At 37.8% G+C, this 26336-nt stretch overlaps 1 protein-coding gene across 1 annotated transcript in view; it reads left to right on the forward strand.

The window, feature by feature from the left end:
- The window catches only part of LOC136252690 (uncharacterized), a 67756-nt gene that overhangs the window by 8033 nt on the left and 33387 nt on the right, over positions 1 to 26336 (forward strand). Inside the window, exons 2-4 of the mRNA XM_066045260.1 lie at positions 1835 to 1895; positions 1969 to 2262; positions 19938 to 20671. Coding sequence (XP_065901332.1) covers positions 1871 to 1895; positions 1969 to 2262; positions 19938 to 20671 — 1053 coding nt within the window. The 5' untranslated portion in view covers positions 1835 to 1870. The remainder of the gene's footprint in view (positions 1 to 1834; positions 1896 to 1968; positions 2263 to 19937; positions 20672 to 26336) is intronic.

Consider the following 26336-nt stretch of genomic DNA (forward strand, 5'->3'; position numbering starts at 1 on the left):
ATTTGTCGACTACTTGCATACACTGGTTTTGCAAAAAGCGGTCTTCCCACACACACATATATAACTTTCCAACTTTAATAATATAATTCATACTTCAGACAGATCAAAGGAAATTCATGACTTCAAATCTGGTCAATAGTTAGCTAGCACCAACATTGTTAAAGGGATGAAACATTGAGGGCTATATATAGATTAGTGTTAAAGATCTATAATCCAGTTATATTATTATACAGTGTATTTAGTGGTCATAAACTTGCAGAATAAGTTCACAAACATGTATAATAAAAATTAGGAATTTCAACTAGAGTAGCAACAATGTAGTACCAAAAAGTACTGAAACAAGCTGGATTGGAGTAGTACATATGTAATGTCCAATTACTGTAAAACAAATATCCCGCACAGTGGGAATGTTTGCTTTACAGCAATTGGACATTACATACTGTACTACTCTTGTTTCAGTACTTTTTATCGTGGTACTACATTGTCCCTACTCTAGTTAAAATTACTAATTTTTCTTATACTTGTATGAACTTGGGTTCTTCGTTTTCTACCAAAGGGATATCTCACCCATGACTTCCATATCATTGAGGCCAGCAACAGTAAAGGATTCTTGAATGCAAAATCTCTACCTGTGCAGTAGTTGGTTCTAAATTTTGAGCAGATAAAGCTACTCTTGAGTCCTGGGCAATTAGCTCTCAGATCTGAAGTGCATTTATTGGCTACTAGAAAGTTCCAAGGAGTTGACTATAATTAGTTCTTGCTTATACACTTCCTTGAGTTAGTTAAGTTAGTGTAATTTTATAATTTCATAGTATGTAGTGTTGACTTCTGCTCAGACTATGAAATAGAGTAGAATAATGTGACCGGATTTGCAAAAGGTACCCTTTTCACCCACAAAATTTGACCCATTTTTTAAACTTAGAAGTTTTGTAACTTTTTGACCATGTCATATAATTGCCTGGAATTTTCCATGAGTGTAACTACAGCATCTGGATGCATTTTGTGACTAAGCTGTATAAGGAGTCAAGTGGTACATCATTTTGTTTGCTGGTATGTAAAATGTGTGGAAAAGGTACCTTTTCGCAAATCCAGTCACATATTTTTGTGGTTGCTGTGGATTGAAAAAGCTGGTGGGTTTTCTAAATTCTGTGTTAGCTATAATTATAGTATTCATTTGTACGATAAGTTGTTTACATTTGCATTCGGTCTTCCTATGCAATTACAAATGAACTGTGGATGATCATACGTTCATGTACATTTTACAGATGTTATTTACCTAGCATGGCACAAATAACTAGCTATAGCTTCTCAGTTTAACATGGTACAGTATATTCAATTACCTGACAGCTCATATTGTTCTGTACTGTTCTGTTGATTGTGGGATCTAAATGTCATTTGTATTGACAGTTGGATTGTGGGAACTATTCTCACATGTACAGATGCCTTAGCCATGTGGAAAGGAACTGTACACCTTTAAACTATAACACTTCATGGATACTTACTTTAATCGGCAAATGCACAGGATGATTTTTAGTTAAGCAGTAAAATTTATTTTTATTATTGTAGAAACGTATGCATTGGGAGCATATTGAAGGTGTCTTTGGCCATGAACAATATTGCTAAGGCACCATAATTGCAAAATATCTGATCAATATTATTTGTGGGGGTCAGGATCTATATTATAGTATGATATGTCTGTACTGTATGAAAATGTTCTGCCTTGTAGCATTGTTGGGAAAGTATAAAAATATGGCTGTTACAGTAGCTGTAGTGTTTGGTAGGTGAAATATTCATGCATAATCTTCTTTAAAATTAATGTCTTATTTCTTTACAGATATGAACAGCTTCATTTAGTCCCTGAATATCTGTAATGGATGAACTTCCAATACCTAGAGGTGAGGTCATCATTTGTAGAGTGTATGCAACAGCAAAATGCTCATTTGGTTAGTTGATGTCATCTATACACAGATCGAGATTATCCTACTCCAAAACAAATACAAAATATTTTAAAACCTGAAGCCAGTGGAGTAGTTGTGCAATGGTATGATCTTGGAATACAACTACTAGATGATAAAGGTAGTACTGGTGTACTGGATGCCATAAAGGCTGACCATCCAAATGATGTCAACGCTTGTTGTAATAAGATGTTTATTAAGTGGTTATTGATGAAACCTGATGCCACTTGGAGTCAACTAGTTACTGCACTTACAGGGATTGGTATGAATACTGTAGCAGCAGATCTTAACAAGCAGCTAAGAAAAGGTAGTACATGCACTCCATGGCTATTTGTACATAATGTGTATTGTAGGGAAGTATGTATAGGAGATCACACACATTTGAGTACTATTTTAATTCCTATGAGTATGATAATTCTATAATTGCATGTAAATGTGTGTGATTTCCTATTAATCACATGCATAGTGATTACCCTTCATATTCTGTACTATCTAGTTTTGTCTGGCCATTAGTGATTGGATTAATTTTGAATGGATTTTTCACCATTTATTCAGCTATGTTGATGTGTGTAGAAGACCCCTTTTCGCAAATCTTGTCACATATAAGACCCTTGCAAAAATAGCTTGGCTATACAAAAAGGGCGTGTCCATGAAACTGGTGACTAAAAAAGCTGAAATCAGGTGTGGCCAGGAATGAATGGTAGTTTTTACAATGTTACACTACTCATTTGTCATTGACTTGTGCAGGGCCAGAGGAAAGAGAATTGAGTTGGTCAGGCCATTGTATCTAGATGATGAAATTGCTACTAGTATGCATATATGCATGGTGTTGCCTGAGAGAGGAATTACTTTCACACACTGTGTGAAGTATGAAGCAGGAGCACTCTAGGAAAAAGTTATAAGGAAGTATCAAGGCCAACCACAGGTTGGCTTTGGAACTTGCAATTACAAAACAAATGATATCCACACAAAAATAGCCAAGCTGTGAAAAAAAGTTATGGCTTTAAAAAGCTTGAGTGAAAAAATTTTGAAATCAAAGGTGGCAGCCACAAATGGCTACAATGATGTTAACTAGAGGTTGTATGCATTGTTAACATCACTGCAGCCATTTGTTGGTCGTCACCTTAGATTTCACAGCATTTTTCACCCAGGAATTTTAAGGCCACACTATTTTACAGTTTGGCTGTTTTTATGCAGATTTATATTGCTAGCTAGCAACGAAATTCACTAAAATTGCATATTTTGAGTATTTCATTTTTCTGGGAGAGCACTCTTTGTGAATAGTCGAAGACTTCATGACTAAATGTATTTGTGTGAAGCACTGAAATAAGAAGAATTTTGGAGGCACACAGCTGGGCAGATTCGACTCAAAGTATGAATGGGAGATGCAGAAGTTTCCACAGCAGAAATGGTTAATTACCGTTTAAGCACTATGGAGCTACGGATACATGAAAATGGCATTTTGTTGGTTCCATAAAGCCAACATGTCACCTATCTACACTGGCTGTACTTGGCTGTACGGCATGCCTGATATGGGCTATTTTCATAATTTTTGTAGTACTCTAATAGAGCACACTTTTTTCTGAGCACTTCAATATAACGCATATAGAATTTCCACTGATAGATTTATGAGTTATCAAAACTTTCATTTGTAAGGTAGAAATTAAGTGAGGTGAACTACTGACAGCAGTGGCAGAGTGGTAAAGGGTTTGGGCAAATAGGCGTGGAGGTCCATAGTTCAAAATCTGGAGATTTTTCCAGCATTTTTGCACAGGCTTTTTACTTCAATGCAGTGACTGTTCTATTGGAGTATCTTAATCACACTTTTTTCACATGCTTGGTTTTGCTTTGTATCTCATTAGCTAACTCTCTCAGTACCTTCAAACCATAAAAGGTTTAGTAACTTCATGTAAAGACTGATTTTCAAGTTATTCCATCAAGCGGTTTACCCTGTAGGCGTGACAACAAATTGCTTTTGCAATTTTCAAAATTGTACATAATTTTCTATCTGTATGAAAATTGGGCTGTAAATGTGCTGCATTATGTTCTTACTGCCCTCCAAATTTAAGATCAATCGACTAAAGCACATATTTCTAAAGTGTGTGAAAAGATAATGTACGTAAGAATATTAAGAAAAACAAAGAAACTTTGAAAACACATATTTCAGTGATGCCTGGGAAGGTAGGCTTGCGCCAATTATACCGGCATAATTTTGAGCATGAAGGCTAGCAAAAGCATCAAACATAATGCCAGCATAATAGGACAATTTTCAAGAATTTTAATTAAAATTCACGTGCCAAAATACTGCACAACATGAACACACTACACATTATTACTACATTTCGTATCAAAAACGTTGCAGTGCTATTATTTTTATTATTTCTTGACTGATTATTCATGCTTTACGGAAATAAAATTGAGATACTCTAATAGAGCAGTCACTTACTCTGATAAAGCAGTCAGGAAATGCAGATACACTCTAATAAAACAATCAGCTCTCAAGCATAATCTTGATCTTCAGAGCATAACTTTGAGCATAATAGGCTGGATTTTTGAGCACTAGCTGCTCAAAAGCATAACAGGCAATTTTCAAAGCATACTTGGCTCAAGCCTACTGGGCGGACTTGCTGTAACTCAAATGTGGAATAGGAGGTGCCCTACCCTGAGGGAGTTTCCACAGCACAACTGGTTAATTTATGTTCAGGAATTATTGAGCTATGAATTTATGAAACAGCACTTTCTTGGTTCTTGTAAAATACATACTTGTCTGTCGCTTGTCCGCACTAGCAGTACTTGGCTGCATGACACACTATCATAACACAACACACTATTGAAAGTAACACATCTTGCATTTATATTATATAGGTACTGTAGGTAATTGTATAGACCTGACATATAGAGGGGTACAGGAAGTAACCTGCTATATGGCTGTAGTATTAATTATAGAATTTCAAGGGGGACTGTGGGTGCAAACCAATAGGATTTTTGCAATGTAAGGGTTTTAAAATTGATGCTAAAATAAAGCAATTGGAATTAGCAATGACTTGAGACTTTTCCCCAAGATTTTTCAAATTTTACAGGAAGTCTGGCATTGCTCCATCATAGAATAGCCTATGATTAATTTATCATGTTTAATATACTGAGCTAGTAGCAGCAGACAGTAAATCATGCACAGCCATATAAAAGCCTTATGCTGCTAGCTACACAGCAACAGGAACTTTGAATGTAATATAGAATGTTTGCTATACTGGTTTGTCTGATAGAGTATGTGATAAAGTGAGCAGATCATCACCTAAATAATTATGCTGGTGGGCAATCACGAGATCAATCACTATTCAAAAATGGTGCTATGTGGGTAAGAGAGTTTGCTCAGTATCTTTCAACTAGATGAGTGGATAGTTGAAGAGCAGTGGTTTCTGATTAAAATCTCATCAAGGCGATAGTGGGTGTACAGCTTCCTGCCATGGAATGAGGTGCCAATAGGTTCAGTGTCAATGCCAGCCCTGGCTTCATTCAGTAAAAAGAATGACAAGCCAAGAAATACTGATGATTAATTCATGAAGATTGAATTTTTGAAAGATTTAGAATCAAAGAGCGCACCCACTGTACACATACAAATGATAATTACCACAATGCAACTGTCAATACACATGATGCATAGATCCCACAATCATACAAGATGATGTAAGTACCGTACATGCAGTTTTGTGCTTTAGAGAAACTATAGATCACCACTCATGCCATGCATTTTCAACAACATTTATAAATGTATGTGTAGATATGATCATCCATAGATAGCACATAATTGTGTAAACTTTGAGATGGTCAGCTAGTTGATCCAGCTCTAGAATATTGGTCCGGCTTGGGCCTGACATCTCATCCGGCCCTATTGTGCTACCTTGCTGCATTCCTAATTAATGGCTAGACAGCCTTGCCATATCTTCTGTCAAGCATTGCAAATCTTATCAAATTTTTGCTATGCACTCCTAAACATACAGTATTACAGGCTATTAGCTTGCAGTGGGTGAAGTCACCCAATCCAACACAAGATTGATCACTCCATTCCTTTTATAAACATGCCTAAAGAAATTTGATTATGGTTTTAACATTGTAGCTATGTTTGTTATGATCAAGACACACGGTAGTGTGTCATGTGACTGAAGAAACTGATTCTCCACATTGTGAGTATATGGATGGGAAGAAGCTTGAGAAATGTGATTTTCACATTTACGTAGTTCTGTGATCCCTTATCCAATTGGAGCCAAATTTGCTACAGACGTGCCAGCCAGGTAGGGGAGTCTACATACTAAATTTGAAGAAAATCGCTCCAGACAGTTTAATGATTTAAGAACAGCACTTAAATCATTATCTCATGATGCCGATAAGCTAGAAGATTGGTGTTGAACACAATATGTATGGGTTTTCCCACAGCATTATAGGAAGGTAGTGAACACCAGAGTGTGTAATGGATACTCATGCATTCAGTGAAATCTAGCCTCTAGAGCAATGACACCTTCAGCAGTCCCAGTGTTTGAGACAAACTCCTAACAAGTTGGTTAGTTTTCTCAATGAAATTAGTGGGTAGGTCGGTACAGTTTTATAGTCTACTTCGGTACATGCTTGCTCTGGTGGAGGTTTAGCCCCATATGTAGAAAAAGCTTAGAGTTACAACTCTATAAAGTAGCAACAACAGAAAGATGTATATATAAACAAACAAAAAATTTGGAATTTTCATCTAGAGTAGGGACTATTGCACATCGATGAAAAGTACTAAAGCAAGCTGGAGTAGCTAGTGCATGACATTTAATCGCAGTAAAACAATAAAAAGTCTTATATCCCTACTTTGCTCTTCCTTGTGGTATCTTGAGCACTGTAGAGATATAACACTTTTTATTGTTTTACTGTGATTTAATATTCTGCACTAGCTATTCCAGCTTGTTTCAGTACATTTTAATCGATGTTCTATGGTCCCTACACTAGATCAAATTCCAAAATTTTTGTGTACTAGTTTGTTAACTTTTTTTTGTAAAATAAAATTATTATGACTGGTAAACTCACGCATACTGCATCAATTGAAAGAAATGGTGCCATGTGCCCCCATCTGAAAAGTGAAGTATTCATTACACTTCGCTGTCTATGTTCATTCCATTACACAGCACTACGAATCAAGAACTGTTCGTAAAGTAGCCACTATGAAAGATTAATACAGATGATTTCCACTATGAAGTGAAGCCATCATCATGTGCTACCACCAAATTGACACCTTTCTCTGTCAGCAAAGATAAATGGAAGGACACTGGTAAGTCCATGAAGAATGCATTGTATGTACTTGTGGTATACCAAAAGGCACTTCTCGGGCTGAAGCGACGTTGAACAGTGAAAAAAATCAAGCTTGTAGCCTTAGCCATTATCGAGTTATGCTTGTCAAAAGGCATCAGTCAGTCAGTCAGTCAGTCAGTCAGTCAGTCAGTCAATCAGTCAGTCAGTCAGTCAGTCAGTCAGTCAGTCAGTCAGTCAGTCAGCCAGTCAGTCAGACAGAAAATTCTATTTAATATGTTTTTTAAAAATTCCAAAGCAGCTTGTTGAAAACATTTCAAGTCGATCTGAAGGCTTGTTTGGATTTAGTTGAAAGGGCCAGTGGAAAAGGGGGATATGTGCCATTTTAGATTTTTCATTTTTTAAATTAATATTCTCCGTTTTAGCCATGTAAACAATATATTAATGTTGTCACTAGGTAAACAACAGAATTTAAAAGTTCATAGCAGTCTCAAAGTAATTTTTAGCAAATATTGCAACAATTCAATTATGTACCAAAATTCTGTTTAATGCCCACTATGTGGTCACCTAAATATTCAAATGGCACTTGTCCCCTTTTGCTGCTGACCCCTTCAGTTTTACTTAACAAATACTGCCTCATCATCATCAGGGAAATTTGAGGCTGATTTTTGGGTGATTTTTTATGGGCCACTCCCACTCATTTGTGGTCCCTACTATACAGTACTATCATACTGTATGATTAGTACAAAGTGTATAGGGAAAAAATAACAGGTGCTGACTAAAAACAGTTGTAGCTTACAAACACAATGAAACACTGGGTTGAGACTAGCACCATCATGTTTGCCATGATTGCAAAATCCATAGCTGGGTAAGATTATCCTTGTATAATCTTTCATCATCACAAACGAAGAGTAAAACCAGTGAAGTAAGATTGACCACATACTACCTCTTCAAAGTGATGCCCATAACTTGAATTCCCATTGAAGATTTTCACCTCTTGAGTAGGTGAATAAGATATCCGTTTATACTAGAGCTGAGTGATATTATTGTTTTAGTGCTATATTGTGATATTTTGTAGGCTTAAGTTTATTATGCTCCAAAATTTGCCTATGTTGCTTTCTGGCATTTCCCCAATTTTTGCCTATTAGTATGTAATAGGATGGATGGCTGTGGTATTTGGGATTAATAGTTCTCGCATTGTAAACAGGAAGGAAATAGTGCGAGGCAAAACAAGAAGGAAATAGTGCGAGGCAAAGCTGAGCACTATTTACTTCCTGTTTACAATGCGAGAACTATTAATCCCGAATACTACAGCCATCCATTCTATTGTAAATTAATCGAACAACCATAGCAACTGTTACTAGGCAACAGAAATTCTTTAAAAAACCACTGCAAAAGACCAATCACACTTAAAAATCATTGCCTAGGAACCATTGCTATGGTAACACTAGTTGTCAAGTCGGACATTTACTTCTAATAGAAACACACCGCACTATTTTAGCCAATCAAATTAGTATACTAGTTTTCGTTAAGGGACCTTGACAAACAAGTGTAATTCTAATTCTATTGGCTAATTGCATGATGTATTTCAAAATAATACGTCAAGGTGCTATTGAGAGTATTATACTGTAAGACATTCACTTGTTGGATTATGCTTATTTTATGCTTTTCAGAAATGTATTATACTTTTATTTTTGTTTATTTTTTCTTTGTGCAGAGAAGTTCTTCATATGATAGAATGTAGATGGAGAAGTGTCAATCCAACTGCAACATACAAATAATAGCAATACCGTATAGTAAAAAATTTTGGTGGCAAAAAACTTTGGCGGATTTGGCGAATAGTATTCAAAGTTTTTTTGCTAATTATTTTAGATGATCATATGAGCACATTGAGTAACTAGAACTTGAGATCAAGCTTGAGATGAAGGTCATCTCGTACCACCATGCAATAAAAATTGAGCTGACTTTGGAGATTTTCGAAATGTGTCCCACAGTTGTAAGCACTCCAGCCACTCCTTGGGATAGTATTTTCAACGATGGATTTGGCCAAATACTTTTATATATGTGACCAGATTTGCGAAAAGGTACCTTTTTCACACATTTTACATACCAGCAAACAAAACGATGTAACGTTTGACTCCTTATACTGATTAACTTGCTCTTAGTCTCAAAATGTAGCCAGGTACTGTAGCCACATTCATTGAAAATTTCAAGCAATTGTATGCTAGGATCAAAAAGTTATGAAGCGTTAAGGTGGCTGGGAACAGTTTCCGTATGGCTTCACCATGAAATTTACAGGGCCTAAAACAAGCAAGCTATCTTCACGAAGTGCATTGAACTAACAGAAATCTATGAAGCAGTTTGTTCTCTACCATTTACAACAAACAGGAGCTCTCTGGGATGCGTGTAGTGCTAGTTACAAATTTAGTCCTTCAAAGTGAACTCTTCCTCCGCGCTTGGCGCTAGGGGGCTGGATTCGCTGTTAGACACTATTTATCTGATTATCTATCATTGTGCGGAGCTACTTTTCCTACCAGGTCTTTAGTTTACGCGTTAATTCTACTCATGTTACACAAAGATTTGAAATGGGTTTTTTTTAAATTCGCCACTGCCAGGTCGAAGCGAATATTAAAAATCGGCTTCCGCACAATTGCAGCTTATTTACTACTGCTTGCCCATACAAAATTCGACAGTCGTATCTTGAAAAACCGGCAACTAGTTCATTTTTGTATGGAGGCTTGTAATAATAGCGCACGGCGATCTTGTTAAATGCTGTGATGATCTGTGCTTACGCAACATAATTATATTCATTTACAAATGACAGGAACTGGTGGTCAACCACAGTAATGATTATATTTAAGCCTCATAGCTAATGTGATTGCTTGCATAACACTGTTGAAACCTTATGAAAACTGTTCCGAGCCACCTTAAAATACAAAAAATGGGTCAAATTTTGTGTTTGAAAAAGGTACCTTTTCGCAAATCCGGTCACATATGTCATAACCTCTGCTACTGAAAACGTAAATATGATCGCTCTTGGAATTGCATGAGATAGCGAAGCACGCCTTTGGTAGCACGTCATTAGATCAATGTCTACAAAAGCACTGCTACAAAAACAATACTAGTTACCTATACATTTACTACACTACTTAACTGATGAGTTGACACCTTGTCATTATCCTTACGTACCATCGAGTAAAAACTTTGATGGTAAAAATTTTGGCGAATATTATTTCAATCGCCAAAGTTTTTTCCACCAATTTTTTCAACAGAGGGGTCTCGTCACCCTTTTTATTGCCAACGTTTTTTACTATACGGTAGCTTGAAATTGGAATGTGCTACGGAGTTAGTAGGCATATTAGAGCAGGGGTGCATATCTATAGTCCCTCAAAAGCTATAAGGATTTTATTGTCTAATATCTTTGTAGCTTTATATGCAAATAATTATGTATACAATATTATGCAAGGTTTCTGATTGATCTTCTGAATTGTAGCAATTAGTATTCAAAGGACAACAACTGCATAGTATAACATGTGATTTGCATTTGCAGTACCATGCCATAAGAACATGATATTATTAACCTCCCATGCATGGACAAACACCTAAATAGTTCTCATTCTCTCTGTTGCATAAGATGACTGGTCTATTAGAGAATCTTGATCATTTTGAAATATTGTCCTGGTTTGATATTAACTCCAGTCTCACTGCAGACCTGCAGAGACTCCGCTATTTTCAATGTCCAGATATTCACTAGCTATACTGACTCACCATTAACTTTGCTATCATATAAAGTTTAAGTTATTAAACACAGTTAATGTTGTGAAGCGTAGGCCATGCAAGTATCCAAAATATTAGCATGCAACAGTGGGCTTTAATAAGAACAACGCATGCACAGCATCGTGAGCAGAACACATTGGCAGTAATTCATACTTGTTGTAAGAAATCTTGCCAGTTGCAGTGGCTTTGAGTCTTCAAGATGGGTACTCGTTGTTCTCGCCTGCTGAGGAAGGAGAGGGTTGTCGTCCTTGGGAAGCTCGACTGCTGGATTGAGCAGGCAAGGAGCCAGCTTTGTCACGCCGGGGGAAGGACCGCCTCAAGGAATGGGTGTTCCGGGCAAGACAGCAACGCGACAGGATGTGACATTACAATACTAGTGGCTACCGTCAGGGTCGTCTCTAGAACTGGGTCACTTGCCTCGGCCCACGCACGGTATCACTGTCACCTGGGACAGCTCCATCGCTGCTGGACTCGTCGCTAACATCAGTGACTACAGCTCCACCTCGTGCCATAGCCAGTTCATCGGACGCCACCTAATCCACACAAAATGTAGGGAGATTGTGTGGCGGGCATCAATCAGAATCTTCGGGAGAGAACTTGAACGCCCCAACTATCGCGAAATGGCCTCAGACAAGATGCTGCATCGGGTAAGCAACAGTATAACACCAATTGGTGTACTAGTATAAGCTTACACACTGTTCCCACACACCCTGTATATATATATATGCATGTACGTAATGAGTAGGGATGTACCGATTCATATCGTATCAGTGGCCAATATAGAGATTTCTGCCAATATCGGTTGGTCTCAATATAACCACCAAAACCGATATGATATATCAAAATAGTCTTTGCCATGGTAAAGCCACATTTTACCCTCTGTTATACAACAAACAAAGCTGAGGAAATAGTAGTTTTTCTATATCCTTGAAAAGAAGCGCATATACTACGAGAAGCCATAGAAATATGCACTTGACAAACATTGATTGTTACAATACTTACCAACCATACAACAAATGATCATAGCGGAGAGCTATAAAAAAGCAACCATGGGATGAATAAACTAGAAACACAGCTTGAAATAACCAGCCATCATTACAAGCCATTAAAATACGGAGTAGCTAATGGGGACTCATCTTGGTGGGAGCATGCATTAGAAAAAATATTTTGTGGGTGCCTCACTGTCTGGGCTGTTAATTGAGGCCACACCACCACAGGCAATCAAGCATTGTCAGTGATTGTTAGCACTTGGAACTGCTTACTAAGTATATCTTATGCAAGTTAAAGTTTCCCAGTTTCTTCTAATCTAAATGTATAGCTACACTTTATTATATTGTGTCGGTGTCGGTGTTCTGACTCAGTATATCACTTTATATTGGATCAGTTCAGAAATTTCTCTATCGGTACACCTCTAGTAATGTGTGAAATAATAAGAGTTGCTTTGTACTGGTGAGCTTAGTAGTGAGCTCATACATAGATACAGTGTAGCCACCAATCACTGATGCTACTTTCAAAAAAAAACAAAATGAAACAACTAAGTACCTGAATTCAGTGACATTAATTGTGCTTTTGAAGTCAAAAAATTCTATTATGTGCAATTAAATTTAAAATAAATAAATAAATAATGCAACCACAGATGTGTATTAAATGCATTAATAGACTTCTGTATTCTACAGCATACTATATTGGTTTCTTCATTGCTGCTTATTGGCTTGTAGTCAGCATCAGCAGGGCTTGGATAGTCAACTAGAGAATGCAGAATACAATGAAGTATCAGCAAACTAGCTGTACATACATGTATATATAGCTGGTCACCAGCCTTAGAAGGTGACTGCATTAATGGTGGTATGAAGGTAACTTGGTACCAAAAAAAAAAATACGGTAATCATAAATTGTATGCAGAAAAGCAGCCAGGTGCATATTAGAACTTTGCATAGCAGTTTCACCGTGTTGTGTCAGCTTCTTGCACACCATACCCTTGAGTCTTATAATAGTCACAAAGAAAAGTCCATTTTATTGTTATTAAAGGAAACTTCAACCTATACAATCGCAATAGGAATCATTTCAAAACATGGTGCTTGTTCCAATGTGTACATGATACAGTGTCTTCGTTATATATCTGTAGTTCTATGGTTAGGATGTGCTCCACAATTTTGCTAGGCAATTGGCATGGGACACACCATTGTGTTGTTAGTTGCATGTTAGTTTGCTTGTGTGTTATGTCTTCCTAATATTTATATTGTCACATTTGCTTGATATGTATGTCATCACCATTGCTTGTTTGTATACCAACGTATGTCACTTCCACTGCTTGTTTCGTATGTTACCGTGGCTCGGTTTGCACATCATCTTCTGCATGTTGCAAGCATAGCTTATCGTGCATATTACTAGATGTTGTCACCATCAAATTTCTGCACCTTGCATGGTCTAAATTAAATAAATAACCTTGATGCTTGGGGGGGTAGATCACATATATATAATATATTGTGACCTACCTATGGCCTCTATTGTAAAGAGTTTAGGACAGAGACGCTTCTCTGCTCTAAACTCTTTCATTACCCAAGCATCAATAATCCAAAAGTACTTCCTACTTTGGCCCCGCTGGAATTACATAACCTTGCGTAGGCCATATACCATGGCAGATGAGGCCCCTAGCACTTACCAAACCCCCTCCTCAATCAATGGATTGCTGGAGGTGAAGAATGAAGATCTGAGGAACAGACCACATAAGTAGGTGAGTGGTAGCGTAACTAAACATTAAATAAAGTTTAAGTTATTAAACACAGTTAATGTTGTGAAGCGTAGGCCATGCAAGTATCCAAAATATTAGCATGCAACAGTGGGCTCTAATAAGAACAACGCATGCGCAGCATCGTGAGCAGAACACGTTGGCAGTAATTCATACCTGTTATAAGAAATCTCCCCACCCTGTCCCTACCCACTGAACAGTTCACAAACTTCACTATAAGCAGGTGCTCTATGTTAATTGGCATTGTATGCCAGCGGATAACAATTCTAGTTAGTATTCCACTGTCAATAGTGGTACTTATGTACATTTGTAGTGTAAGCAGTGGAGCTAGTAGACACATAATGTTGTTGTACTCTGTACTTCACTGTGCCTGCATTCAATTACTCAGAAACATTTACATGAAAGACTATTTGCTATTATATGCATTTTGTTGAGAGTTTTTCAGCTGCAGGTCTGACTGGATTCTTTCACCGTGCCAGCTGCTACCACAAGTAGAGATTGCTATTGAGGGATGCTCGCAGTTTAAATTTTTGTCAGAAGAGATGCTCTTTTATCCTGCCTGCAGTCACAGACAGGCCCTCTAGTTCAGAGTGTCATCAGGAAACCAGGTTGCTAACAGCTGCTTGCCTCTCCCACCCAGATCAGTATCAGGAGATATCTCCCCATCCAAATTGCTAACTAGAGACGCTCTCTCAACCAGATCACTAGCTGAAGATGCTCTCCCATCCAAATCAGTATTAGGAGACGCTCTCCCATTCAAATCACTAACTAGAGACGCTCTCCCAACCAGATTGTTAGCCGGAGACGCTCTCCCATCCAGATCACTATCAGGAGACACTCTCCCATCTACCAGAAGACACTTGCTGTCATGAACACTATCAAACATGACCCAGCTATAGAGTACCAACTAGCTAACCACCATAGAGGGACCACAGTGCTACTATCAAGTGTTGATGCTATTTCCGACAGTGCCACTCTCAACAGTGGATTGTGACAACTCTGAGAACAATGGTCACGCTCTGACTATTGTATCACCTGCGCACAGGTGTTGATGCTGTCACAATCTGGCTAAAGCCACGTGACACCAATTAGTGTTGCTAACAGCTGCTTGTCTCTCCCATCCAGATCAGTATCAGGAGATACCTTCCCATCCAAATTGCTAACTAGAGACGCTCTCTCAACCAGATCACTAGCCGAAGACGCTCTACCATCCAGATCAGTATTAGGAGACGCTCTCCCATTCATATCGCTAACTAGAGATGCTTTCCCAATTGGATTGCTAGCCGGAGACGCTCTCCCATCCAGATCACTATCAGGAGACACTCTCCCATCTGCCAGAAGACACTTTCTGTCATGAACACTATCAAACATGACCCAGCTATTGAGTACCAACCAGCTAACCACCATAGAGGAACCACAGTGCTATTATCAAGTGTTGATGCTATTTAAGACAGTGCCACTCTCAACAGTGGATATTGACAACTCTGAGAACAATGGTCACGCCCTGACCATTGTATCACCTGCGCACAGGTGTTGATGCTGTCACAATCTGGCTAAAGCCATGTGACACAAATTAGTGGTGACCCGCAGGTCAACACATCACCTACCGCTGCTATAAGCAGTTCGTCCATTCTCCTTAGAGGAGTCTGAGACAGCAAGGGACCTCACTTAGGATATCTGCCTTATCCACTAGGTTCTCCTGTTTGCCTCTATTGTAAAGAGTTTAGGACAGAGACGCTTCTCTGCTCTAAACTCTTTCATTACCCAAGCATCAATAATCCAAAAGTACTTCCTACTTTGGCCCCGCTGGAATTACATAAATTTGCGTAGGCCATATACCATGGCAGATGAGGCCCCTAGCACTTACCAAACCCCCTCCTCAATCAATGGATTGCTGGAGGTGAAGAATGAAGATCTGAGGAACAGACCACATAAGTAGATGAGTGGTAGCGTAACTAAACATTAACAGAGGGTTATTCAGACCTTCTACTGTATTGTCTTCCAATCAAGATTCCAAGTAGCTATCATAATCACCATATCACATTTTATTCAAAATCAGATGATGAAACACTTTAAATACAACAATTGAAGCTCACCTAAACTGCTTTGCCATGCCTTGTTAATAGTTGGCACATCACTACATGTGTCCTATAAAACTCAAACCCACAATGAAAAGCACTCATTCCGTTGAGTGCAAACTTGTAGTAGCTAAGACTGTAGTGCATTTTCTACTCATTGTCAAGAATCTTTTCACCATACAAAAGAAGTTAGCCATTGACTTTGTAACTGTTATATATTTAGTGTGGCAGAAATTTGCCCATAATACTCTTAATTATGCTCCATTATTCCAGCATTATGCTTTATGCTTTTCATCCCGTATTATGCCAAAAAGTATGCTGGCATAATCGACTCAAGCCTAATAATTTAGAAAGTATCAGTATTGCGATATTTTGTTATTGACTATCATGATACTATGCGCTGTCATTAAAATCCATTTGTTATGCAGCACTTGACTACTTGGCTAATAATCCTTGTATGTAAATGATAACCTGGTTACTCCTGCAGAGAGGTGTGACCATAACATAATCTCAATGCATGTGTTACAATAACTGCTACTGTAAACGGGGATGATCGTGGCTAGTTTGGTACTACCTTTACACATTTCCTACTGGAATGCTGAACAATATCCAGCTATAATTGACTTATTTGTAAGTCTTGTCAACTATTGATTGTGATACTGTTATTGTTATTGTTATTAGTGCTTTACAGTGACCAGCACTGAAGGTCTGACAGCAACATGTGCCGCAGCCTTAGGATTACCTAACCTAATTTCAAGGACTTAGACTTAGTGACTTATAGCTGAAAAGGTGTAACAGAAAAGGGGCCAAAGTAAGGAAAAAAATCCCTCCAACCCCAGGATTCGAACTGCAGGTCGCCCAATGTCTAGTCGGGGCCACACTCAGTCTCCTCCAGGAGGGATGGATTTTCTTCCTTAAACCTAAAGTATTTATTGTTATTAGTGCTTTACAGTGACCAGCACTGAAGGTCTGACAGCAACATGTGCTGCAGCCTTAGGATTACCTAACCTAATTCAAGGACTTAGACTTAGTGACTTATAGCTGAAAAGGTGTAACAGAAAAGGGGCCAAAGTAAGGAAAAAAATCCCTCCAACCCCAAGATTCGAATACTAAAATGGCAGTAGTGTTCAGCCCTAGTTGTGATATACGGCGGGTGATTTTAGCGGGTCAAACACGCGCCAGGCGGGAACTGATCAACGTGAAGTTTTGTGTGATAGTTACACTACAAGATGTTTTTTATCATTAGACTATAATGTATATACTTCACAAGAAAAAGCATTTTAAGATTTATGTAATTAGTAATACATAAGTAGTTTATTCACTGTCATTTATGCTGTAAGGTTAGGCTTGCATGATTATGCCAGGTTTTCACAGATCTGTTCACATTTGGACATGCCAGTTAGTATACATTTTAAGTCAAAAATGTCAATCAGTATATCAGTTACGTATCAAGATTGAGACAAAAATATAAGAACAGTGACTATTTTACACTTACGTATTCAAACAGATTGTAAGATTTGATTTTAATAGCAGCATGTATTAGGGATTGTTGATTGCCATGTACAAGCTTGTGGCATGTATCCCTGGTCCATAATCTGTGTTAGTATAGGTATATTTCAGTCTACCCAACTTGCATGTACCACTGCAGATAGTCTATGTAAAGCTGAAAACAATCCATCTCTCCATCTTCCTTAGTTTAGCAAAATTTCTCTGCATCTTCTGCATGTATCAAAGTGATATTTTGCTGGACATTAATGGCTTATTAATACAGTTTTGTAACTTCTGTTATTTTTCTTCTACAGCATGTTGACATCATAGTGTAGTGAACTGTATTCCTTTGCAACTACAGAATTCAGCACAGTGTATTACATTGTTACAAAATGCCACTCACTTAAATCATAATTATGTTCCAATCTTACTAGTGCATTTTCTTGTTAATTGTTTTGCACACATACACACAGAGAGTAAAACATGGAAGGGTTGTGTCTGAATCCAGCAAGTGAAACATTTGTTTTAAGCAACTTTTTGTGTGTATTTTCCTGTGTTTTGCTTATGTGAAGTTTATGACACCTGTTACGTATGTAAACTGCTTTTATCACACTAATTATTTGTGCATTAATTCAAAACCAAACATTACAATACCAAAGTATACTGGACTACTCTATTAAAGTATCACAAGTCCTGCTGTATTAAATTACCCTCAGTGTCTACTGAGACAGCTGCCTTGGTTGTCTCAACAGTAGCTATGCAACTGTAATAACACAGTAATTTTGACTGCATTTGCGAGCACATCGAGTTATGGTGTATGGTTTACAAATAGTTATGTGCCACTACAAGCCACACACTCTGACCACTAATTTACATTACAGTTATCAAAATAACCATAGAATGCATCACCTAGGAACTCAACCATCATGACATGTCCGTAAATATTGCAATGTATTTATCTAATGGACACAGTAAGATTGACCACTTGTTCAGCAATTTTGATCCTGGACTAAATAGCTAAATTGCTGGTACTGGCCATCAATACTAAATTATAATTAGCCAATGTACTACTAACCAAGATAATATAAGATCGTTCCCTGCACAGCAATGGCTGTTACAATACTCATTATTATTGCTTTGTGTACATGACTAATCTCATCATTCTGCCAAAACAATTGTAGCTAGCAAGTTGGCATCTATAGGTTGTATTTTTTGAATCGGAAACACTCTGTCCTTGGGGCTGTGGTCATTAGATGTTGTGTTTTTGCAAATCATACATATAAATTATGATATTTTATAACTGTTATGTACTGATACACTTCAGTATGTAGTTTGTGGTCACCATTCAAGATATATATAGTTCTTTATTGCTCTTGCTAACATGTTTAATCAATAGTAAAATATTGCAATTTTACTCTTAAAACATCCCAGAAAGCCGTGGGTAAGAAAGCCCCTGTCAAAAGCAACATTTTCAAACATGTTCCACACCCTAAATTATAAAATACTTTTATAAGAAAGCTACCCTGCATATAGCAAGGTTTTTGTAACCTGTTTTTATCTATACTATTTAGTCAGTTCTGTAGATTCAAACCAGCGTTGAAACCGGGTCACTACTGCTGACCCGGATGACCCACTGACCCGGATAGCAATCCGGGTCAGACCCGGATGTGACCCGGATGTGACCCGGATTGACCCGGATTAAATTAAGCCGAGGCGCGCGATAAGAGCTATGTTTCGGGTATTCTCGAGCGAGTGAGACTACGTTTTGAGCGTTCGATTCGTGTTGAGTAAACGAGTAGTTATGTGATAACTAAGCCGGTAAGTTTATAATTTAAAATCAGTCAGTGGGTTTGGTTCCACGCAACTACTGTGAGTTTACAGACAGCAATTGGGTGTGGCTTCATACATACTTAGTATTGCAATTTCCCAATATATTAAAATGGGTGTGGCTCACAAAAGTACTTAACATCCTGCTGCAAGACTAGACCTAGACTATATACAACTCATACATTAATCGATTAGTGGGCGTGGCTCCACGTAAGCTTGCAGACAAAAACGGACACAGTTTCATGCTACAGACTGCACTTACTAATAAATGGGCGTGGCTGAGCGTATGTTTGTAACGCGATAAGTGGACGTGGCTCATGAAAGAGCTACGCGACTAGCGTTTATAGGTTCCACGTGATCAAACGATCAATTTCGTTTCTCACGTGATCCAATCCGGGTCAGACCCGGATAATTTGTAAACCGGGTCAGACCCGGATGACCCGGAGAAAATGTGACCCGGTTGACCCGGATGACCCGGATGACCCGACCCGGTTTCAACGCTGATTCAAACTTCTGCTCATGTGAGTGCAGATTGTGATATTCATCACATATGCACACAATAACTTCAGGACACCAGTTGTGCACCTACAGACTGGCTATATGTTGGCAACATAGGTATTGTTATGCAAGTGTAAAAAAGGGCTGTTAGTATTTACTACATATAAGTAAAGTTGTATCATGCAACGTATAATAATAATGTAGATTTTACGTTACTGAATCATTTAAATCTGTGTAGCTTAGTCTCTAACACTTAATTTAGCACTTACTTTTGTGTGTATTTCACAGATGAGACTGAAGTAAAGAGTACCAGTAATCCATCATCACCACCAGCTTTGATTACAACACCTCATCAAGCTAGCAGTGAATTTGCTATTCTTTTGATGAATATCATCAAAGAACTAAAAAAAAACGAGTCAGAAAATTTAGAAACAATTAAAGGTGTTTGCTCTTTTCTCACCATCAAAGATGATCCTAGTGTACTACTGTTCAACGAGGAACAACAAGAAGCCATAGATGCTTGCAATAATGTTAGAACATTGTTTACTAAAAATCTTCGTGGTTGCTGGAGATGGGATGACTTTTCATTGCTTAGGAATCTTGTTCAGTCATTAGAGTCGTCTGAAAGTTGTGAAGCAATGCTAGACCAGTTTGAACAAAAAATAGACAGTCAAATGAAACTAAAACAAATCTATGAGCACTGTGTGCAAGAGAAAACAGATATTCCTGACGGTTATGATAAAATGGTTGCTATTGTACATCGTAAAATATTCTCACGTATTACCAAGGAGGAATACGATGAGTTAAAAAAGTTTATATCTTCACACTTGGGAGTAAAATCTTATGTAATCTCACCGTTTTATAAAGCGGCCAGCTCTTCTCTAATACTGGAGTTTTTTGTCCCTGTGACAGCTATTGTACACATGGTTGAAACAGCTACCAAACACATGGATGACTTTGTTAAGGAATCATTTGTGTATTTGAGAATTTCTTTGACTTTGATATTTGATCTGAGACAAAATGTAAGTTGATTGATGTGATAAACTATTTAGAATTTGTATTATGCTGACACGAACTCCATAGTCACTGTATTAATCACTGTTAGGAGTTACTATAATTCTAGTGTAAGCAGGAATTATTTGTCCAAATGTTCTAACTACAGTACTTCTACTGTAGTTATGTTGATACTTATTGTTAAATTTGTGATAAATTTTCAACTGACTACTTGCAAGACATTACAATCTAATCCAAACCAACCAAGCTGTACAAAAAGGGTACGGCCCCCAAAAATCCATGGTGAAAAAGATGTGAAATCCAGTTTGTGGCCAAGAAATGGCTGTGATGGTAGGTAAATGACAAAATTTTAATAACAACAATTCAGGTGAATTTGTACTGCCTCTTCCAAGTTTCACTAGGACTCAGCAACAAATTCTCCTGAATTGTCGTTATTAAAATTTTTGCCATTTACAGTACCTATACTATCACAGCCATTTCATAGCTACCAACTTGAATTTCACAACTTTTTTTCACTATAACTTTTTGGGGACCGCACCCTTTTTTACAATTTGTTTTGGATTAGATATCACTTCTTTTTGTATTTGTATATTCCATAGTAGGGCCATAGGCCAGCTTTAGAGTCTCATTTTACCTGTCTTTTTTTCTTTACTACAGGGAGGAGAAACAAGATTAATTTTAAACATATATTTTTATAGTTGTATAAAATTTTTCTCAACAGGCCAACATTGTATAACTATCCAGCACATTACAATTGTGGACAGTTATATATCTTGTTACAAATCACAATGTAACTAGATATAATATTATTATTCATTAGCACCATACATTAATGAGATTAATTACAAAAATACATTATTAGTTCTCAAGTTCAACTTAAACTAGGAAGACTAATGTGTCTTCTTAAGATATTAGCAGTACGCAGAACAACAGTCTTCTGAAGCTGGTGGACACCAATTTCTGCAACTTGTAGAGCAGCAAGGTAAGCGTAAACTGAATTAGAGATTGACCCCAGAGCTCCAAAAATAAGGAGTATGACTTGCACACTGGTGTTCTATAAGTGTTGTAATTCAATACTAAAGTTTAAATATTTCTCCACTTTCTCATTCTTTTTGGTCAATACACTCCTATCCATAACATAGGCTACATCTATCAATAAGTGTACTTAGTTTTCTTGTCACCGAAAACTAGATCAGGACATCTGGCTGAAATTCGTATGTCAGTGAAGATGTTTAAGTCATATAAGAGCTTAAAGCTTGCTTTTTCTAGTTCTGGTGTAGCCACCACTTGTCTGATCACTGAAAGCCACAACTGCCACACAGACACCAGTGAATTGTAGATGTGATAGCATTGGGACTTTCAAGGTACACAGTCTGTACCATCAAAGGACATCCTGCCACGAAGTGCTCAATACTCTCAGGGAACTGTTCCCACCTCCTACAAAATCTGTAGCTCTAGTATTCAATATGTGAAATCCCAGCCAATTAGTGCAGAGGGCCTGATCCTGCGCTGCAGTTATAAGAGCCTCTGTTACTGGTTTTAGGTGAGCTGTTCGCAGCCATCTAGATGAATTAACACTTCTCTCCAGCACCAAATTTGGCTGTTGGCCATGCAAAGGCTTACTCTGCCATTGTTCAATATGTAGAGACACCACACTTGACTTTGTTACAGTGTTCCAAGAATCTTGTGACATTACTGTAATATTGTTTAGCTTTCTTCATTGTTGGCTCTTCACTTCTAGTAGCATAACTAAGCAAAGCTCTTTTCTCCATGCTAACTATGTCTGAGATAGAAAGTAAACCCCTGTGGAGAGGCACATACAAGCAGTCAACATCAGCTCTGGGATGGAGAGCTTTAAACAAAGTCATTTGTTTTCTTGTCAATCAATTCAATTCAGTGCAATCATTAACAGTCCATTTAATAATAATACCAGCAGTGTAGCATAAACTGGAACAACAAAACCATTGATAGCAATAATTTGATTTTGTTTACTCAATTTAGATTGTAAAATTGCTCGTAGTCGATGTTTTTGTAAGTGGTAGTAACGATTAATTTCACTTCATTGACTTCAACATGTCTGAATTCAGCTGTCTCTAACACTCCCAAATAATTATATGAGGCTGACATTAGTAGTGTCTTGATAGCGCGTGCCACCAGGAAGGTTCACATCTGCACTATCAACTACTTTGCCTTTCTTAACAACAAGGTTTGCACGCTTGTTGAAACAAAGCACATTCCAATACCATCAGAAAATATCCTGACTGTATTTACAAGTGTGGCCATATCTTCTTCAGATTTTGAGTACAGTTTTAAATCATCTAAATACAGTAGATGTGAAATAACAATGCCATCCACAATAAACCCCTTCTGGAGATCACGCAACAAACTAGATAGAGGAAATAAGCACATTGCAAACAATAGGAGAGATAGAGAATCTCCTTGAAAAATCCCACGTTTCATTTTCACACAACCAAGGAGTCTGCCATTTAGAGTAAGAGAAGTCTTCCACATAGATATGCTTCTCTTTAGAAAATTACAAACACTGTCAATGATTTTGTACATTCTCAGAACTTCAAAGATCCAAGAATGTGACACTGAATCATAAGCTTTACGATAATCAATCCAGGCCATTCTTAGGTTTCAACAATTCCTTTTGGTGAGAAACATCACCAATTTGTCCACTAAAAGATGGTCCTTAGTACCTTTGCTCCTTCTCTTGCACCCTTTCTGTTCCCAAGGCCAGCTGTGACAAGCATCAAGGTGACACATAATTTGATCTGCTAGAGTAGATGTAATTAGCTTCCAAATATTTGACAAACAAGTTATAGGATGATAATTACTGACAAAATTAGGGCCTATATCTCTATTCTTCATGATTAACACTGTTATACCTTCTGTCAACCACTCGGGGATACTCCCACCATCAAGGATATCCTGTATCTGTGAAGCTGATCTGTCATGCATGTTTGTTAGATTTTTGATCCAAAGTTGTGTATTCCATTGGGTCCAGCCGCTAAACAATTTTTAATTTAATTTTTTTTGCTGCAGATGTTACTTTCTCTCAAGTAATTTCTATTGCCTCCTGAGTACTAATCCCTTGCAACTTTTCAGGTATCCAGCTAGCTTTAGCATTACGGGGTCTGTTATCTTTCCATAGTGCTTTCCAAAACTGAACCACCTGACTTGTAAAGTCAGGAGAAGGAGAATGATCTGGCAACTGATTGTCATAACCTGCAGAATCAGATAAACTCTCGTAAAATCTTCTTTGATTAACACAAAACAAGTAATATTGATGGAATCCCTCAGTCCTAGTTGTGTATCTGTGAATCTTTTTGTTGCATGCTGGCTTTCTCCTTCAAAGTCTCTATTGCCACTGACAAAGAAATTCCATTTCTGAGATAGTGATAGTGTAGGTAGTTGATAATGTTTTGATTATGCAACTGTCCATTTGCCATGAGTCTACTTAGATCTCTTCTAAGACACTGGAGTTTACTGTTTAGTCTTGTTTTCCATGGTGGCACTGAACAGAGTTAGCCATTATAATCTGGTGACAATGACTGGGATGACATTCCCAGTTCCTTCACTGACACTCTGGCTGCAGCAAATATCAAGTCAATTGTAGCCTGCAGGTTGGAAGTATGAAGAAACTTGTATGATTAATTAATCTGGAAAACTACTTTCACAAGTTTGTTTCTTTGTACTGCCCTTAAAGAAGGTAGAAGTATACAATTGGGCACCGATGACTGTTGCATATGTCCTTACCTTATTAAACAAAGGTCTAAGCTCTGTAGAAACTTAACTGCTGTCTTCAAGCATAGGTTTACTCAATCCAACTACATCAGCAATGTCAGAAACATTTGTTTGTAGAGCTGTGAAACTGATAACAAATTCAAAACCGGCTAACTGGTAACCAATAACTGGCAGGTAACTGGTTAACTGGTTTCAGTAGCATTGACAGACATAATGATACTCATCATGCCTGCTGGAAGCTTTAGGGTGGTACCAAAGTGACCATCAACATCCTGTCTTACAATAACAGTTATTGCAATCACATATTTACACATGCTTTGAGGTTATGTTATGATTTTAACACTTGTCAGCAGGGGTAATTTATGGTTTACCAAGTGGGTGGGAAAAACAGGTTTAAAGGCTTCTTAACCAGTAATTAGCTGACCTAGACAATACCGGTTAATAACTGTTTTTTTTTGCATACCGGTTCACAGCACTATTTGTTTGATGGTCATTTTCTACAAATTCTACAGGTTCGATCTCTCTCACTGTCTGATCATGTATAGCACTGTATATTCCTAGTGTTTGATGAATTTCCTCGATTTCTAGGTCACCAAACTCTTTCCTCTGCTTTACAGCTCATACTTGGCCAGCCAGTAATTGTTCAGATGCTGGTTTATCAGAGTTTCTTTGCTGCCACACATCAAATAATTGTTTTCTAAAACCTAATTCTTTGGGGTTTGATAGCAATCAACAAGTAATGAGTCCTTTATTGTCCTTGTGTTGCCACTTATGCCGTTTATCCCTTTGTCCTGAAGTAATGTTTGTCATTTCTAGTTAATGCTCACTATCATAAATAGCTGTAAGACTTGAAGACAATGGTAAATACTGGGTAAAACACTCAATAGTAAGTATCAGCTAAAGCAGAAGCCTGAAAAATGTACAGTAATGAAGCTACTGAGAGCTCAAAAATTACTCCAAACATCACTAGTCTTTTTTAAAGGCTAGTGGTGATTATTATTATTACTAGGACCAGGTCACATACAACCAAGTGCATACACCAATGTGACGACCCCCTGGTAATTACACCAATGCGACAATCCCCTGGTAGGCTATGCACACGACTAGGTGGTGAAGGCACAAATGAAATTATGATCCAAAATCAACTCAATATGTCACATGCAGATATAACACAATAGTGGCATTGTAGCTAGAGGCCACCAGTAGATAAGTGCTGGTACATCATTGGTGTGGCAATTGGCACAGTGATGTGTATACCATATGCATACAAAACATATAAGAGAGAACTATCAAATGGTATGGTAGTACCGTTAAGTAGGGATTGAGATAAAACTTTTCTGCGCCGTCCACAATTTTGCCTTCAAAAATCATCCTAGAGACATTTTATGCAACAAAAATCACCTTTACGGAATAGTACTAGTCCATATAATACATACTACAGCATTAAATGTAACAAAACACAGGTGGCCGGATGTATAATTTTATAAAATTACAAATTTTAGTCTCCCTGACTGACTGACTGCCTCACTGACCACAATCGCAAGGCTAGAGGCCAAACAAAGCAGTGCACAGTCACCATTTTACGTCACAATAACAAACCCACCAGTGGGATGTACCTTTTAGGGTTCCAACAAGTGTAGGTCCTCTGTGCCCTGTCTTTTCTTTTATCTTCTATCAGGCTGCTTGTCTTCATCATCCAACAAAATCATATCGAGGTGTCAATTTTCCTTATCAATGCTTTCTTTCAGCAGCATATTTAGATGCCACAGAATTATTTCAGAGCTGGATTTCAGAAGCACTTCGGTCCCTATGAGAGGTACACTTGCTATATATCTGCAACTTCATGATTGGGATCCGATTCATGATAGTAATTTGCGACCATGCCCACCAAATAAAGATCTAGGTGGACTAATAGCAAAAGAG

The sequence above is a fragment of the Dysidea avara genome, chromosome 4 (genome assembly GCF_963678975.1).
Source record: "Dysidea avara chromosome 4, odDysAvar1.4, whole genome shotgun sequence".
NCBI classification, from domain to species: Eukaryota; Metazoa; Porifera; class Demospongiae; order Dictyoceratida; family Dysideidae; genus Dysidea; species Dysidea avara.